Source organism: Mesitornis unicolor, unplaced genomic scaffold (assembly GCF_000695765.1).
Source record: "Mesitornis unicolor isolate BGI_N332 unplaced genomic scaffold, ASM69576v1 scaffold2160, whole genome shotgun sequence".
Classification (NCBI taxonomy): Eukaryota; Metazoa; Chordata; class Aves; order Mesitornithiformes; family Mesitornithidae; genus Mesitornis; species Mesitornis unicolor.
In genome coordinates this window covers 26,822-43,204 of record NW_010157390.1, presented here as the reverse complement: position 1 = coordinate 43,204, position 16,383 = coordinate 26,822, and the positions used below count along the sequence as shown (strand labels likewise).

Below are 16,383 nucleotides of genomic sequence, written 5' to 3'. Positions count from 1 at the left end.
ATTGTATCACATTGGGTAACTGTTTCATTAAAGAATTCTATTTAAAGGCCTTATCTGCTGTTTCTTCAGTTCCTTAATTGAGATTCCTGTGCCAGCTTTTAGTTCAATATACTCAAAATATTCAGAACATAAATAATAAACTCTAATCATTTCGGTCACTTCAGTGACTGACTGTTAGATGACCTCTCAATGAAGAGCTGGAAATTTGATCTGACAATAAAAGAAGAAACTGGGGTTTACAATCTTACTCGTGTCTATCTAATGGTGTTTATTTATCATAGAATCATATAATAGTTTAGGTTGGAAGGGACCTTTAAAGGTCATCTCCTCCTACCCCCCTGCAGTGAGGTCCATCTTCAACTGCATCGGGTTGCTCAGAGCCCTGTCCAACCTTCAAATTTCACTTTGAAGGGCTAAAACCTGCAAGGAGAGTTCTGTTATTCTACAGAGCACTGTCGTCTTCACTGGAAAGTGACAGCACGTGTCTTGCTACAGGTTCTAAGCTTGCTAAGAAGCTCACTGGTGTCCAGCCCTACATCACTGACTGTGGGGGGTTCTCAGTACTATGGCACGTAGTATGGCACCTTGTGCTTAACTGTGTTGTCAGGAAACTTTTTAGTCTTCTGCTCCCACTGGAAGTGGTGTACTTCTAACATTTGTGGTTCTAATTTTCTGCTTGATAACAACTTGGTACTGTTGCCATGGCTAACTTCTGTATTGAATTCAGGTCCAAGAAGTGGGTACAAAACTACAACATTGTATAGCTTTCTTGTTTACCCTGCTGCAACCAGACAGCATGCTTTACTCTTCCCTCATAGCTGTAAACCAAATAACAAATTAAGTAGTCTTCAGTATAAAAGAAAGCTTTAAATCAGGCTGTTTAACTCTTTCAAAGTTAGGCATGCTCAGTTAAAACACACAAAATTCTGTGTGCAATGTGTGCAGTATGTTGCACATCCGTTTAGCACGTGCACTGATCGATGTATACGTCTATTAGGTATCACACATGTTCCACAGCCTAAAGTAAGGCCATCTTCAGTCCAAGGACAAGGAAAAAACCACATGTGTATAATAGTTTGAATGCCAAGCCTCAAGCATAAGGTTAGCGGTTTCCTAGAAGAAGATAATGAATTCTAGATCTGTATTTCATTGCCTGTCAGATTTCTGAAAGCTCCCAGCATCCGGCGGCTCCAGGTGGTCAACAGAAAGGGCTGATATTTGGGATTTCCAAAGTCCGGGGATATCTATTTATGAGTAGTAAATATACTCAAAATATCTATTGATAGCTGCAATAATACAAGCTTTTAACAGTGTTGGCTATTTATAGTTTTCCCAGTGGTTCTGTTTGCTCTTTATCCTTGTCTGCAACCATTTTCTATCCATTGCTTCTGGAGTGGCCATGTGAGCCACACCACCCCTATTTTCGGTTTGGCAGTCCTTCTTGTTGCCTATTCTACTTGCCATCCACATTTTGAGACTGATTATTTAATAGCATCTGTCTTCTAATGCCAAAAATGTCCATCTCCTCATGAAAGCATTTGCCAGTGTTCCTCCACCTAGTCCAGCTTTGTCAGCTGTTCCCATTTTCTTACCATGTCTTTTTCTTGCCCATGGACTTTGTATTAAGTCTTTGCTGAGCCCCTGCCAGCCTTCTCCGTTTGAGACTAACCCTTAAAGATTTTTAAAATACATTTTACTGTAGGAAGAATAAACTTTTACAGGCTAGTAGAGTTTAGTAGATAGGGTGGTGTGGAATAAGATATGATTTAATTCCTACTGAATAGCTTTCCAATTGTTTTCTCAAGGATGTCTGTTCTTTGCGATAATCCCGTGTGTTTGCTATTGTTTCATTTTCTGCTAGTCTTCCTCTTACAGCCTTTTTCACTTTAATTTCTGTGCCTTCCAGCAGGATGATATCACACAGGTAAACTTGATTCTAAACACGCACCCCCAAATATGTGCATCTTTCATGTCCGTTTTGCCACTCATTTTCAGCACTGGTCACTCAGTTTGTTGCCATGATTTGTGTTCACGTTAAAGGTTCTTGGAGGGGATGCAAATGATTCTGCTGTTAAACTGAACTGCATCTAAATGTTGGGTCTTTTCCTTCTTGAATCACAGCCTCTTCTACCCTGTGTAAAACCCTTCCCTTCTGTCACATCCCGTGGAATGTAGGTTGATAGTTCACTCGCTGTAAAAGTGCAGTGTGTTTCATTGCCTTGTTCTGAGGAGTGTTAGGAGTATCTCTCCCTGTATATGGCTGAATGAAACAAGCTCCAGGGAACTCAAGAACTGAAGGCATGGAGCTGCCTGTTCTCTGGTGCAGACCAAAGCTTGGATTGCATGGCAGTACATGGAAACAGGCTGTGTGTGGAAATAGTTGTAAGAAAAAATTGTTTAGTTTCCAGCCTGTAAAGATGATGCAAATTGTCAACTCTACTAGGAAAATTAGTAGTCCTGGGTTTGATGTACAGTTAGGGTACAAAACGTGAGATAGAGTATACAGTGTATAACGTCTTCATTATGATAAATTTTTATACCGTTTTTAAGTCACTAAGTTGAAGTTTGTCTTGCTTTCTTTTTTCCTAAAAGATTCTGCTGTGTATCTGGAATTGTAGCAAACTGATGAGTGCTGATGATTGTGTCACTTGGGGAAAAAGTTCGGTGTTTAACGATTAATATTATTGTGAAGTTACAATTTGAGAAATGGCTGCTGAAAGATTAGGTTAATTTAGACTGACTGCAAAAAAATAGTTTTAATCTGTGAGACAAAGCTGTCGAAATGTCTGATAGTACTCAAGGTAACAGCATCACATCTGACGTGAAAGAGAGCTCTTGATAGCATCAGACATTTTATGTAATGGAGTCTAAAGCAGGTAAATATGTCTTTTATTCCTGTGCCATCAGTAGACTACAATGGCTGCAAGCCATTGATTGCCTGTTAGATGCAATGCTATAACATGTTCTGCAGAGGAGGCTCTTTGTTTAATAGTTAATTAGTAAGCACCTAACAGTTCATTTTCACAAACAATTGAAATTGGTCCTCCTGGCCCTCTGTTGTGTTGCATTATTGCAGCTTTGACCTTTGAAACAACATACTTAGAGTGGGTCATAGAATTAAGATGTAACTCAACCTTTTAAATACCAAAGACCCATGTCATTTCTCCACTAATTTAAATTCAGCATCACTGCACCAAGTTAAATTTGAAAAAGTGAAAAATGCAAAACTCTGACATTAAAAATTAACGAAATTTACTTTCTGCTTTCTGGATCTCCTAAGCATAAGCATTTTCCCTTTCATTTCACTGCTGCTTAAGTCTTTATCATGGATTTAGACAAATAATAATGTAATGAAACAACAGTACAAAGACACATACTCACTTGTTCCAGTATAAAAAAGAAATGTGCCTTCAGCAAATGTTCTCAGCTCACTTGTGTTAAAAGGCAAGAGCTAAAGACAGAGTAATCTACTGATCCAAGAGAAGTGATATGACAGGAGAAGCTTGCCTGGAGAAGAAAGAATTCTTCTGTGGTTTTGGATTGTCTTTTGATCCCATTTTATGTGTGGGGCCCATATAAAATCAGGTCAAGGTGGCTGGGTTCTGTATGATCTGCAGAATGGTCCATATTTGATCTTGAAGTAGTTTAAGCCTTTGCTGGAAGACTCGTTAAGTTGCCGTGTTTCTGATATCTGGTTATTTTCTTTTTGGTTTTGAGATATTTACATGGAATAAATGTTTTTCTTACTTTCACATCAGTATTTAAAGCCTTTATACCATATTTAAGTGTGCAGTGTCTGTATCACCAAACCACGAATGGTGAAAAAGAATATTTTATTTTATAAGTATTATAAAGAATAGTTATAAGTGGTTCTTCTTTTGGAAGTGAAAAATAGGTGGGATATTTGTAGCTGTTGTGTTCAAAATTTAATGAATATATGGTAGCTTGTTTCTAATTTGTTTTATTTTATTTTTTAGGGGGAGTTTTTTTTTCTCTATAAGCACCACAACATTTCAAATTGGAAACAAAAACATTCAAATAGTTGGTTTTTTAGTATTTGTATCTACTGTTCATAAATTATATAAATACAGCTGATTATGTAGTGCTACGATAAAATTGTATTACAAGGTATAAGTATTTCTTGAAAAGCTGTTTAATTTTAAATGCCTATGTTCTGCTTCCTAAGAGTGACTGACTTTGAGGCACAGACCTCTCTGTCTTTAGTAAAACCTTGTGTTATATGTTGGCAATTTGACTCGCACTCCTCACTGATCTTAAGTATTCTTATGCATCCAGATGTGTCTCTCTCATTTCACTATGTATATTAGTGAAACTGGTATTGGTCAGGGTTGCTATTGTTGTCCTTTTATCAAGGTTTTTATTATTGGTGATGATGTTTTTACCATCTGACGGAACTTGACCTGTTGATTTTCAGTTTCTGCCACAGAGGCCACATTCTACCAATCCGGACTGCATGACTCCACATGGAACTATCCTGCATCAAACCTTGGATTTTGACGAGTTCATACCACCAATACCACCTCCACCCTATTACCCACCGGAGTATACCTGTACACCAGTGATAGAGGCGCAGAGGTGATTCTTCTTCCCTGTAGCTAGTCACTGTATAATTCTGAGCTACAGCCTATGAAGCTCGCTCTAAGAATATGAAGCCAAGTAGTGTCCTTCACTTACATTAGGTGCTTCTTTTCCAGAGAGATTACATACAGTTTTTGCAAACTTTTTAGGATGTGCCTGGAAATATTTGTGTGAAAGCACTGCTGTAATAGAGAAGCTTACTGAACTTAGCTAAGATAAGGATAACAGTACCTGAACTTAAAGCAGAGATCAGTTTATAGGTAATCCTTTCACGATTGTTAACATTATGCACTTGAAGTTGAATGTGAGATTTAAGTTTCTAAAGAAATAATTGCAGTTAATGTGTATTGTTGTGGAGTGGTGAAGGACTTTTTAATGACTGCAAAATGGACTGTTAGAGATGGCTGGCATCCAAAATCAAATACAGTTTTTAAAGCTACCCTGTGAATGAAGGCTTCCTTTCAATTGTCTTAATAAATTTCTTCAATGCAATTCTTTGTAGTATATTGTCTTTGAACTCAGAGAATGCTCTGCATCCTTGTGGTGTAGGTAATAGTTTACTGAATAAATCCAATGCAATTTCTTACTAATTAAGTTTGCTTGTTTGTGTTTTTAAACAGAGGTCTCCATTTGGACTTCCCCCATTCCCCATTCAGTGCTTTATATGAAGTAACCATTAACAGCCCAGGAATGCTGTATCCAACTGAGCTTCCCCCTCCTTATGAGGCAGTGATTGGAGAGATGCCTGCCAGCCAGGTAAGGAAAGAAATTCTTTACATAGTCTTCAAATTTTCATGATGCAAAATAATTTTAGACAAATTTAATGATGTAAAATGATTTAGGACTTAATTCTACTTTGGGGGTGGGGGTGTCAATCATTATAAAATATTTATATTCTTTAAACACATTTTTCTGTCCATTTTCTTTAAAAGGGTTTAACTAACAAATTTTACTCAATATGTATTCTCCTTACATTCTTGTGCATGGTTGGGCAAATGCTTATGCAATTAGTAATATTTCAACTGTTATCCTTTACAAAATTTGTATGAGACTGGACTGTCAGTATCAAAAACCTAGAAGGATGGATTGGAATCACCAAAGCACAGTGTTTTTGTCTTTATTTGAAATGGGTATTGATGTTTCAAAATGAGATTGCATTTCTTAATTTCAGTTGGTAATAAGGAATTAGGAAGCAGGCTTATTTTCTTAAAACCTTTTAGAGTTGTAAAATATTTTTTATTCCAACTACTGATAGTGGATTTGAGTCACTTGAATATACTACTTTTAGTGTGAGCTCAGTACAACAGTGTAGATTTAATAAGGGAAAAGAAAATTGTATGTCTTGTGACATGTAATGCTAATAACTTTGGTATGTTTGTCTATGTCTATATATAGCAGGGAGCTCATGGGACATAGTTTTATCTGCATGTGAACTGAGCCAAGATAATTATGAATTCCCATTTTAATTGTGTAGGTAGAACATGTACTTTAAAATTCCTAACAAAAATCTCTGCAAATAACCTCAGATTAACAAAGTTAAAATACACATTTGCAGTGTCCCACTTGTGTCAGACTTCAGATCATGGTCTGGAAAACCACTGGGAGCACCTAGTAATAGTATAGGTTTTTATCATAGTATGCTCCTGTCTTGACAGAACGCCTTGAACTCAGTGCCAGATTTATGCTTTAGAGGTTGTAAGGTACAGCCTCCATAAGGCGGCTCCCATCAGGCACCAAACTGCCAGAAACTGATTACTGTTACGTTAGCTGATAAGAAACCATTCGGAGCAAAAATTCGAATGCTAAAAGGATAGAGATGTGTTCTTCCTATGAAATAGCAATGAGTAGTTCTCTATTTATTGCCTATACTTTTAGCTGTTACAGCTTTTAATAGGTTCTGTTGTTATATAGCAGAAAGAAGAAAGAGTTACTCCTGAGAGTGCATAAAACCTTTATTCTGAATTTTGAGAAAGAATCCGGTATACTTAAGACAGATATTTACATTACACTTTTTTGCCTTAGCTTTTACTATACAGTGTCAACTCAACTGAAACTGTAAGTTGAACGTATCTGCATGTACAGCCAAAACCAATTTGAGCAAAGTTTTGCGTGAATAGATTTGTGATCAGAGAATCACACAATGTTAGGAGTTGGAAGGGACCTCGAAAGCTCATCCAGTCCAACCCCTGCCAGAGCAGGATCACCAGACCAGGTCACACAGGAACACGGCCAGACGGGTTTTGAATGTCTGCAGAGAAGGAGACTCCACAACCTCTCTGGGCAGCCTGGGCCATGCTCTGGCACCCTCACAGTAAATAAGTTTTTCCTTATGCTCTCATGGAATGTTCCTATGCTCCAGCTTGCTCCCATTGCCCCTTGTCCTGTCATTGGACATCACTGAGCAGAGCCTGGCTCCTTCCTCCTGACACTCGCCCTTTACAAATTTGTAAACATTAATGAGGTCACCCCTCAGTCTCCTCTGCTCCAAGATAAAGAGACTCAGCTCCCTCAGCCGCTCCTCATAAGGGAGCTGCTCCACTCCACTCCCTCCATCATCTTTGTGGCTCTGTGCTGGACTCTGTCAAGCAATTCCCTGTCCTTCTTGAACTGAGGGAAATGGGAAAATAATTCAAATTTATTTTAGAAACTGTAATTTCTTGCAGGTTTCAGTAAAAACTCAAGCAGTCAAACATTGACTGACTGACGCTATTGTGTATCAGTTGTTAGTAGCACACTCTGAAAAGATGTGTATTCAGCTTGCCAAATTGCACCCACATTACAGAGCAGACGACTTTGCATTTCCCCAGAATATAACATTTATAAGTTTTCTGGTGATTTTGTTCACACTGGGGGAAGCCACAACTGAAACCACAGAACTAAAGCAATTATATAAAATTTTACTATTCTACACAAGAAGATTATTAAGACAATTAATAAGACAAGTGTATGAGAAAAGAAGAACATTGAGGCGTACAGTCCCTGACATAAACACAATTTAAAAACTCCAAGATATGCCTAACTTTGCAGCTTCTATGACTGACAAAGCAGTTTCTGACAACTCTTCTAATCCTTGCCTTGTATCACACCCTCTACCACCTGCCACAATAAACAGCCCAAACATTGCACTATTTATTTGGTATAATAAAATGAAAGCTGATCAGGGACTGGAGCACCTCTCCTATGAGGACCAACTGAGAAGGTTGGGGCTGTTCAGCCTGAAGAAGAGAAGGCTCCAGAGGGACCTTATTGCAGCCTTCAGTTCCTGAAGGGAAGGGTGGGGAGGGACTTTTTACCAGGGCAGGTAGTGATAGAACAAGGGAGAATGGTTTTAAACTGGAAGACGGTAGGTTTAGACTGGATATTAGGAAGAAATTCTTTCCTGTGAGGGTGGTGAGACCCTGGCATAGGTTGCCCAGGGAAGCTGTGGATGCCCCCTCCCTGGCAGTGTTCAAGGCCAGGTTGGACAGGGCTTTGGGCAACCTGGTCTATTGGGAGGTGTCCCTGGCCATGGCAGGGGTTGGACTGGATGATCTTCAAGGTCCCTTCCAAACCCAAACCATTCCATGATTCTATGAAAGGGTATAAACTGCTTACAAGTGAAGTTCTTTTCTGAGCAGCAAAACTGGAGTTTCCAAGGCCATCTCCTTTCTAAAATATTTTTTGTTCAAGTTCCGTCCTTTTTCTTTACAGTAACTCAGAGGAATCTGCAAGCCCTGGAAGAGTTGTTTTTCAGTGGTTTAAAAAAAATGGCAAAAGCACTATAAATTATATGTGGTTAGGGGGGAAAGAGAAGGATCACATCTGTGAGAAGAATTTGTATGAAATATTGAGTAAGGTTTAGAAAAGTGCCTATTTATACTTAAGCGCAAAATCACTTTGAGCACTCTTGTAATTGGGATTGCACTTGGAACATCGACATCCAGCAGCACAATAGCACCAACATATTACAGAACTATAATTTAAAGCAGCAAAGTCATGCTCTTGCAAGAAGAACACACGCTTTAATAAGGAGATGTATTGACTGTTATTTTTTTGGCATCTGGGGTCAGTGTCAGTGCCTTGCCTATTCAGCTCTGGCCACCTGGGTTGCAGAAGTGTTTGTTCCAATCACAACTGAAAATGAGCGATGATTTTTAATTTCTAAACAGTGATAATTATATAGTTTCTTACCAGGATTGAGTTTGTGTATGTCTGGTAGTTGCTGGTTCAGAGAACTTGTAAGGGCAGAATAAGAACAGATGCTGAGTGTCAGAAGTGAAGTACATTGGCAACGCTAACTAAAGCCTACACTGCCACTTCGTAGCCATGTGCTTTTTTTGACAACAAAAGCCCTAATGTAATTTTTTTACAGTCAGTGTCCCAGTCCATCTGTGAATGGAGGAATGGAGCCAAAGTCTAAGACAATTTTAGGTCTATAAGACCACCGAAATGGAGTCCTAAGTTCTTGCATTATGCAAATGCACCCATATAATATGCACCAAGCTACAGTACCGTATGAACTGAAGTAACTAGATTTATAAATCCCTCAGAGGCAGACTTTGCAATGGAAATCATGGCAGAGCTTTAGTTTACAGGAGTGCTTCTGGGAACCATTATGTAATAATGTCATAATTGTAAAACCTCTCAGTGAGCATCAAGCAATAGGTTTTCTTTGTTTTTAAATGGATTAAAAGTCCTTATAATTTTATTAAATTGTGTCTAATTAGACGCAATATTTCATGCATTTCATGGACCACGAATGTCAGTGCTAGTTTAGGTGGTTGTGTCTAAGTAAAAATGGCAGTTGCTATCTGTACTGATTAGGAATTCCCATTTTATGACTATGAAAAGAAGTGTTTTTCACACTGTTTTCTATACAAAGTATTGACTAGGGTATAGAAAACAAACAAATCAGGGTTCTGGGTGAATTATACCAGTGACTGTTTTATAAGTTTTACTGACCTGTAGGCTGTGCAGGCTTGTTCAAAGCATGGTTTTCCTTTCCTTTTCCTATTGATAGCTTAGTGATTGTCTTTACCAGCTTTATGTCTGAGAATGTGAGAGTCAATAAGGTTTTGTTACCCTAGGCTGTGCAGAACCCTGTATGAAGATACATGCCATCCCTATGTGAACCAAAATTCTGACTGGACTAAACAATGTCAGTGTTACATCCTATAATTAAAACCATCATTCTCCTTTTCCCAAGCAAGAAGGTTAATCTGTTTTCCTGTCAGCAATTAAGAATTTATGAAACCACCTGGATTTAAAAAGAACTCCCAGATTTTTAAAAATAAACAAACACCCTTAAAACATTTTATTATTTCATCCAAAATGTAGTTAGTCTGATTGAATTTTCTCCATCAACAAAGAGCATTTGAGAACAGTTCTTACTTTTCCAGTTAGTTCCTAGCAGTTCCACAGTTGGATCCTAGGAATGGTCTGCAACTTAGTGACACCACTATTTTTGTTCTCTTACCTCAGGTCCAATACTCTACTTCAATAAAGAAAGATCCTTTAAGAAATTTCCAAGCAAATTGTTTAAAAATATTGGTGATTTACCTTTGCTCCTCTATCCGTTTGTTGCTGAGTTAAATTATTTCTGGTACTGTTCTTTGTTTAGAGTTGCATTCACTAACTCATAGACTTAAAATCACTCTTAAAAACTAGATTTGTGTTAGAAAAAGTTTCCTGGTCGCTTGATCACGGCAAGCCATGGATAGAAATAAAAAAACCCATTAGTGAGCACAGTTAGTTATACATATATATGTTTGCATTAATCTTCACTGGCGTGTGCACTGGAAGTTCTTTCCTTAATAGCGTCAGAGTAATAGTGTCACATTCCATTTTTTAGAAGGCCACAAACAAATTAGGCTCTTGACAAAAAAGTTTTCACAGAGGTGACTGATGGTTATTTCTAGACTCTCACCAACCATAATAAACTTTTACTAGTTAATTGTGGCGCTATAGAAGTAGATATGATGCTTTCTGCTAAAGATAGAATCAATCTCATTTTCTTTGACTTTTTATATTTTTCTCATTCATTTTTACCAGCTATTTACTGGTGTCATGGTTTAGGCCCAGTGCATAACTGAGCACCGTGATGCCCCAAGAAAGGGGCTAGTCAAAATAAGGACTGGGAGGGCTTCTCACCACTTAAAACGTCATGGGCATAAGACAGACTCATCATAAGGAGGAAAAAAAAAAACAAAACAATTTTAATTTGTTACCAACATCAGAGTAGACCAATGGGAGATACAACCAGATCTTAAAGTCAAACACCTTCCCCCACCCCTCCCTTCTTCCCGGGCTCAGCTTTTGTTCCCAGTTTCTTCACCTGCCCTCCATGACGCGCAGGGGGATGGGAGTGGGGGTTGCAGTCGGTTTTGTGCCACGTACTCCTCAGGGGTAGGCAGGACTTCACCCAGTCTCTCTCTCTGCTTCCACGTGGCACCCTTTCCACAAAAGAAAAAGTGCTCAAAAGTCCAATACGGGTCTGCCCACAGCTGTGGTTTCCCTCATGCACAAAACGGCTTCAGCCCAAGTCAACAAAGCTCCAATCTGGGTCTGTCCAGGGTCACAGTTCCCTCACACACAAACTGCTCCAGCACACACTGCCCAGAGTCATGGCTTCTTCAGGGGCAGCCCCTGCTCATGTGGCCCTGCCTCACCAGTGAACTCAGCAGGCTGCAGGCAGTCGACCTGGCTCGCAGGGGCACCGATTGGCTTGGCCCTGGTCAGAGGTGGGTCTGACAAAGGAAAAGGGGGAGCTTTTCAGGTAGCTTCTTACAGGGCTATCTCCATAGCCCTTCCCCCGTTACCAAAGACACAACCAAAAACCCCTCACAGAAAACCCAATACAATTGGAACATTTTTTTTAAATAATCATGATCTCAACTGCTAAAAGTCTAATGCGATTGGCATTGAGATTCAATACTAAGTCAATTAAAATCAGTAGAAAGCAAATTTATTAAATTTCAGGTATTTATGGATCAAGTCTCTCCAGCAGGGACTGATTCTGTGTGTTGTTCACATGGTCCTCAAAAGTGAAGGGAAATTACCCACTTAGGTCCACCCTTTCAGAAAAAAAGGTGAGTCCTAGTACTGTCTGCCTTCAGCAATCTCTGATAGGCTGGAGAGCACCTTGGTTGCAGTGATGTTATAGGGCTTAAAATATGTTAGCTGTTAAGATCTTGGCAAATAACCAAAGGAATATACTGCTCTAGTGTTTGCTTTTATTGTTTCTGTAGCTCTTCATCCTATTTTGGGGTGATATAATGCGTTGAGAAAAAAAGCATAATATGGAAAAATGCAGACTGTAGTAAAAGAGCTTGCTTGTAATAAAGCCTTTAGTTTTAAGCATTGCACACGTTAAGTTTTGCAATGTGGGTCTGCAGCACCAGCTGCCTATGAATTCAAGATGAATTTAGCTTGTAGAATCTGGAAATATGAAAAATTGCTTTAAGCATGTTCTTTCACCCTGCATTTGTTCCTGACCCAAAGACATTGTAAAGTACTGTATCTTTAAATAGCTTTCAATCTGAATAGCACTTTATATGACAGTTACTTCACATTGTCAGGTGCGTTCTTAAGATCATCAGCATTTTAGTTTGTTCTGGTAAATTGCAGGTTAATGTGCTGTTTCATTAAACAATTTTCATTTAGGTCACTGATACTGATCAGCAAGTATCCGAATCAAGCTTGGGTGAGAGAAACATGACCCTGGACTTCAGCACACAAGGTGATCATAGCACTGTGTTTGTCTGCTTGAGAAAGATGCAGTAGGATTTCCCAATGGAGAAAGAAGGATTTGCTTTCAGATTGTTCATGGCAAGAAGAACCTTTTCACAGTCATAAACTGACGTGGCTGGAAATGCAGAGGAGAGTTTTGCTCAACAAAGCATGCTGTGTAAAGCCCTTTGAGGCAGATATGGCAACTGTCAGTTGTCTTTGAAGAGTCGTGTGCATTAACTGGCAGTTTGTTTCCCATTGTCAGCAACCAAGGGTGCCTTCCTATCATCCATGTGCCTTCTCCATGTAGTAGTGTCTGCATGGCTTTCAGAAGCCTGAATAGAAAGCTTGCTGCCTGAAGTGTAAATGTTGTGAATGAAAGTAGATGAGTATCAGCCCAGAGTGTGCTTGTTATAAGTTTAGAAGTTACTGGAATAGGCTTCTTTACTATGTCTGTTGATATGGAGGGCTTTTAAAATATTTACAGCCTCAGTGGATCATGATATATTGGGTAGTTTGTACGAAATAATTATTTTAGTAAAACTTTGATTAAATACTTTTCCCACATCATATTCATATAATATTACTGAATAGACTGGCAGATGTTCTCAACTACTACACTCATGGACAGAGTGGTGGTGGCAGAATGGTCCAAGAAACAGACAGGCCTCTCTCGCCTGGTGTCCTGAATGGGACTGACAGCCTAACACATTAGTGAGGAGCATCTGTTCTGTGAAGAAGGATTTCAGCTTCTAGAGCCACCAGCGGTCACGTTCAACTACTGCTAAATATTTTTATTTCTTTTAAAACGCTCATGTTTGAAAACAGCAATAGCGTGTGACAGCTGAAGATGATTTGTTTTTAAGTGCTGCTGTTAACAAGGGCTGTGTCTATGGAGCTAGTTCCTAAAATTCATTAGTACATTTGGACTTCACATCCACATATGGAAGTCAAAATTTTAAGGCCAGTGCTAGAATGCACTAGCTAGACCAGCTCTCAAGCCAGGGTTTTGACATTCCATATTGTGCTGTGCATTCATGAAAGGGAACTAGGAAGATCCTTGGGCATGTTTTATTGATGTAAAAGCAATCGGAAGTCACCATTCCATCTCTTTTGAGTGGTGATTGCTTCTCATCTGCTTCAGAACCCTCATCCTGCTGTCTGTAGTACCAGCAAAACCTTGCCAGTGGAAGATTATGGTAATAAGAAGCTGTAAATACAGCTTAAGGCCCTTCAGGTAGCAAATGGTACAACCAACCACACTCTAGTTATCAATTAAATCAAATCAAACCAGAGAGAGTTTGGACATAGAAGATCTGTACTCGGAAGACAGGCACAAACTGGATGCTTTCTTTTATCCATACAAACTTATAAAGATTTCAAAGCTTGAGTTAAGAAGATATGTTGCAAAGAATCATCTAACTAGGTAAAAAATGTTTGGGGACTCATCACAAATATAAATGGTCTAATAAACCACTGCAGCTTTGCACCTAACACGTAATAAGCAGTACATTTTGTGCATTTTTAGCATAATGTAGATGTACAGATGTATTTCCGTAATTGATTATTATGTCCTTTTTGTCGATACTATGATTGTAAGTAATTGCCAGATTGACTTTGTTAATGTTACAAATTTATTTCCTGGAAGCCCCAAGGAAAACGGTAGCTGTGATTCCTTTTATGTAAAAATAAATTGTCCTTCATAAAATCCAACCTCACTAATATTTGATTTTCATTTTGATATTTTTTTCCCTACACTGTAGAAAGCTTTCTGCTTCCTAGACCACAGAGCATGGGAGCACTTAACAAATGTTGTCTAATTCACTAAAAGATCATATTTTTCTATTCCTGAACAAAACAGTTAAAGTTCGTTTGTCTCATCACTATGGTTAGCAACAGCTGTTATGAAGAAAAGGACATCAGAGGCTGCTGAGCTGAACAGAATTAAGTGATTTGTATATTGTAAATATTTTTATTTTAGATGTAGGAATTCCAGTCTTATATGGGAAAAGTGTTGGCTGTATTAAGTGTTGGCTTGGAGATTGGATTATCTGATCTTATTTTCTTTATTTTTGTCATGACTTTGAGAATAGTGCAGAGCTAAATACCTAATTTCATACAAGGAGCCATTTTCATCCATAACATGTATTTGTAGACATGACAGAGGAAGTGATAACAATCTCAATTTTTAATACAAAGGGCTCCAAAGATGATGTGGCCTTGCACAGAACGTTTAGCTTTTATCATCTGAAGCGTATGTGACAATTTTTTGTGTGCCAGAGGTGCTGCATGATGGTAAATTCTCATTTGTAAAGAACTTGGGCATATGCTTGAAGGAAATGATGATTGATTACAAAGTGTTAGGTGCAAAGCTAATATTGACAGTGGTGATCGCTTTTAAAGTGATCAGAGCTGTGTTTTTTGAGCATTTGTGTAAAGTTTTACTTTTTCTACCACAGGCAATCTCACACTGTTTATCAGACACCAGTAGTGAAAGAGCTGTTTCTGTCCAAATATAGATACAGATAACACTTTGGTGTCGGTGCTCAAGCATGCTTATTAGTTGAAGAAAATACTCAAGTGCAGCACAAATTGTCTTTGCTGAAGGACACCAGAAACAAGTAAATGGCTTCAGTCTTTTTTGCTTTGGTGTTCTGTCATCTGAAGTCTTTTGAGCAGCTGTTGATCTACTTGCCAATTACTAAATTTAAATCAGTATATTGAAAACAGGGCCAGGGCAGAGGGGAGGGTGGGAAAGGAGCAAGAAGTCTTTATTTTTCTCTTGTTTTGCAGTTTCTGTTGAGAGCACCTCTTTGATGATCTCTGAGGCTGTTGATATCCCAGACCGTAGCTGCTCCTCGGAAGATCTTTGTTCACTGGAAGTTCAAGGATCTCTCAGTTCTGCAGATCTTTCTCCCTACTGTACAACCTCCAAAGGGGCTACAGACCAGAGCTGCAGCACCCCAGATTACAGCACCTGCTGCAGGCTCCACAGAACTCACTCAGAGGGTTTTCCTGATGATGATGACAGTTCCCACAGCCGAGCCTCTACAGACAGGTCTCAAGGACAGGAAAAGAACTGTGCCCACAGCCAGTCTTTGGACTGTTCCTCAGAGAATTTCAACCCTTCAGAAAGAGGTCTGCAGAGTTCTGCTCAAGAGAGCCATTCCACGCTGATTTTGAAGCAAAAGAAAATCTGCTGTGTGGACTTTAGCCAGCCTCCTATCCCTTCCCGGACCTCTCCCTGTTTTGGGCCCACAAATACTTCACCGTGTGCAAGTGGCCACGAGAGAGCTGTCCAGCAGCATCGCATTACGAAATACCGAATTTCAAATATAGTCCGATCAACCAGTGACCCTGTATCGTGTTTGTCTTACACAGAAGGTAGGTGTAGCATCACAAGGCTGATGGAGCATTGAACAAACAAGTGGTATGTGATTTATGCAGCAGTTGGTGCTGCTGGCAATTACAGAAAACATTCAAATGAAGGTTGACTTACATGCGAAGGCTTTAGTTCCATGCACGTTTTCTAGCTTTGTAAATTCTTAAGAAGAATGGAAATGGGGAAAGTCACAGAGTGAAATTAATTTTAGCTGTTCCAAATTGTATCAGCCTTTCTGCAGTTCTCAGAAAACCGTATTTTGACTAGATGCTTCCACCTCTTTGTTATATTGAGAAGCTAAACTAAGAAGCTGAACGGTAGCTGAGGTCCATTTAGGAAGCAACTAACTGAGCTGTCGTGCTTGTAATACAGCAGATGATGCTTCCTGAAGGTGACGCTGATGTTGACAGCATTGGTACATGTCCAAGGCAGTCAGTGTGTGTAGTGGCAGGTTGGACTGTACGGTTAAAACTTTTAAAGGACAAAGACATGAAAAATGAGACACATGACAAGATGAGAAATGAAAAGGAATGCTTTTGGCTGTTGTAGGTAAGTATATTCTGCTTTGAATCTCCTTTTAGACAAGAAGGGAAGAGGAGAGGAAATGTTAGCTGAACGGTGTATCTTCATAAAAAACTGCTTGTTAGTGGAAAATAAATGTTTGATTTAGTAGAGAATGGCTCAAAATAGAAGGA

The 16,383-nt window shown here is 39.1% G+C and overlaps 1 protein-coding gene across 1 annotated transcript in view; it reads left to right on the top strand.

The window, feature by feature from the left end:
• LOC104537013 (protein FAM189A1-like) overlaps positions 1 to 16,383 on the top strand; it is a gene marked incomplete at its 5' end in the record, with an annotated part of 36,729 nt that overhangs the window by 13,246 nt on the left and 7,100 nt on the right. Inside the window, 4 exons of the mRNA XM_010179781.1 lie at positions 4,436 to 4,596; positions 5,220 to 5,355; positions 12,241 to 12,316; positions 15,100 to 15,690. Coding sequence (XP_010178083.1) covers positions 4,436 to 4,596; positions 5,220 to 5,355; positions 12,241 to 12,316; positions 15,100 to 15,690 — 964 coding nt within the window. The remainder of the gene's footprint in view (positions 1 to 4,435; positions 4,597 to 5,219; positions 5,356 to 12,240; positions 12,317 to 15,099; positions 15,691 to 16,383) is intronic.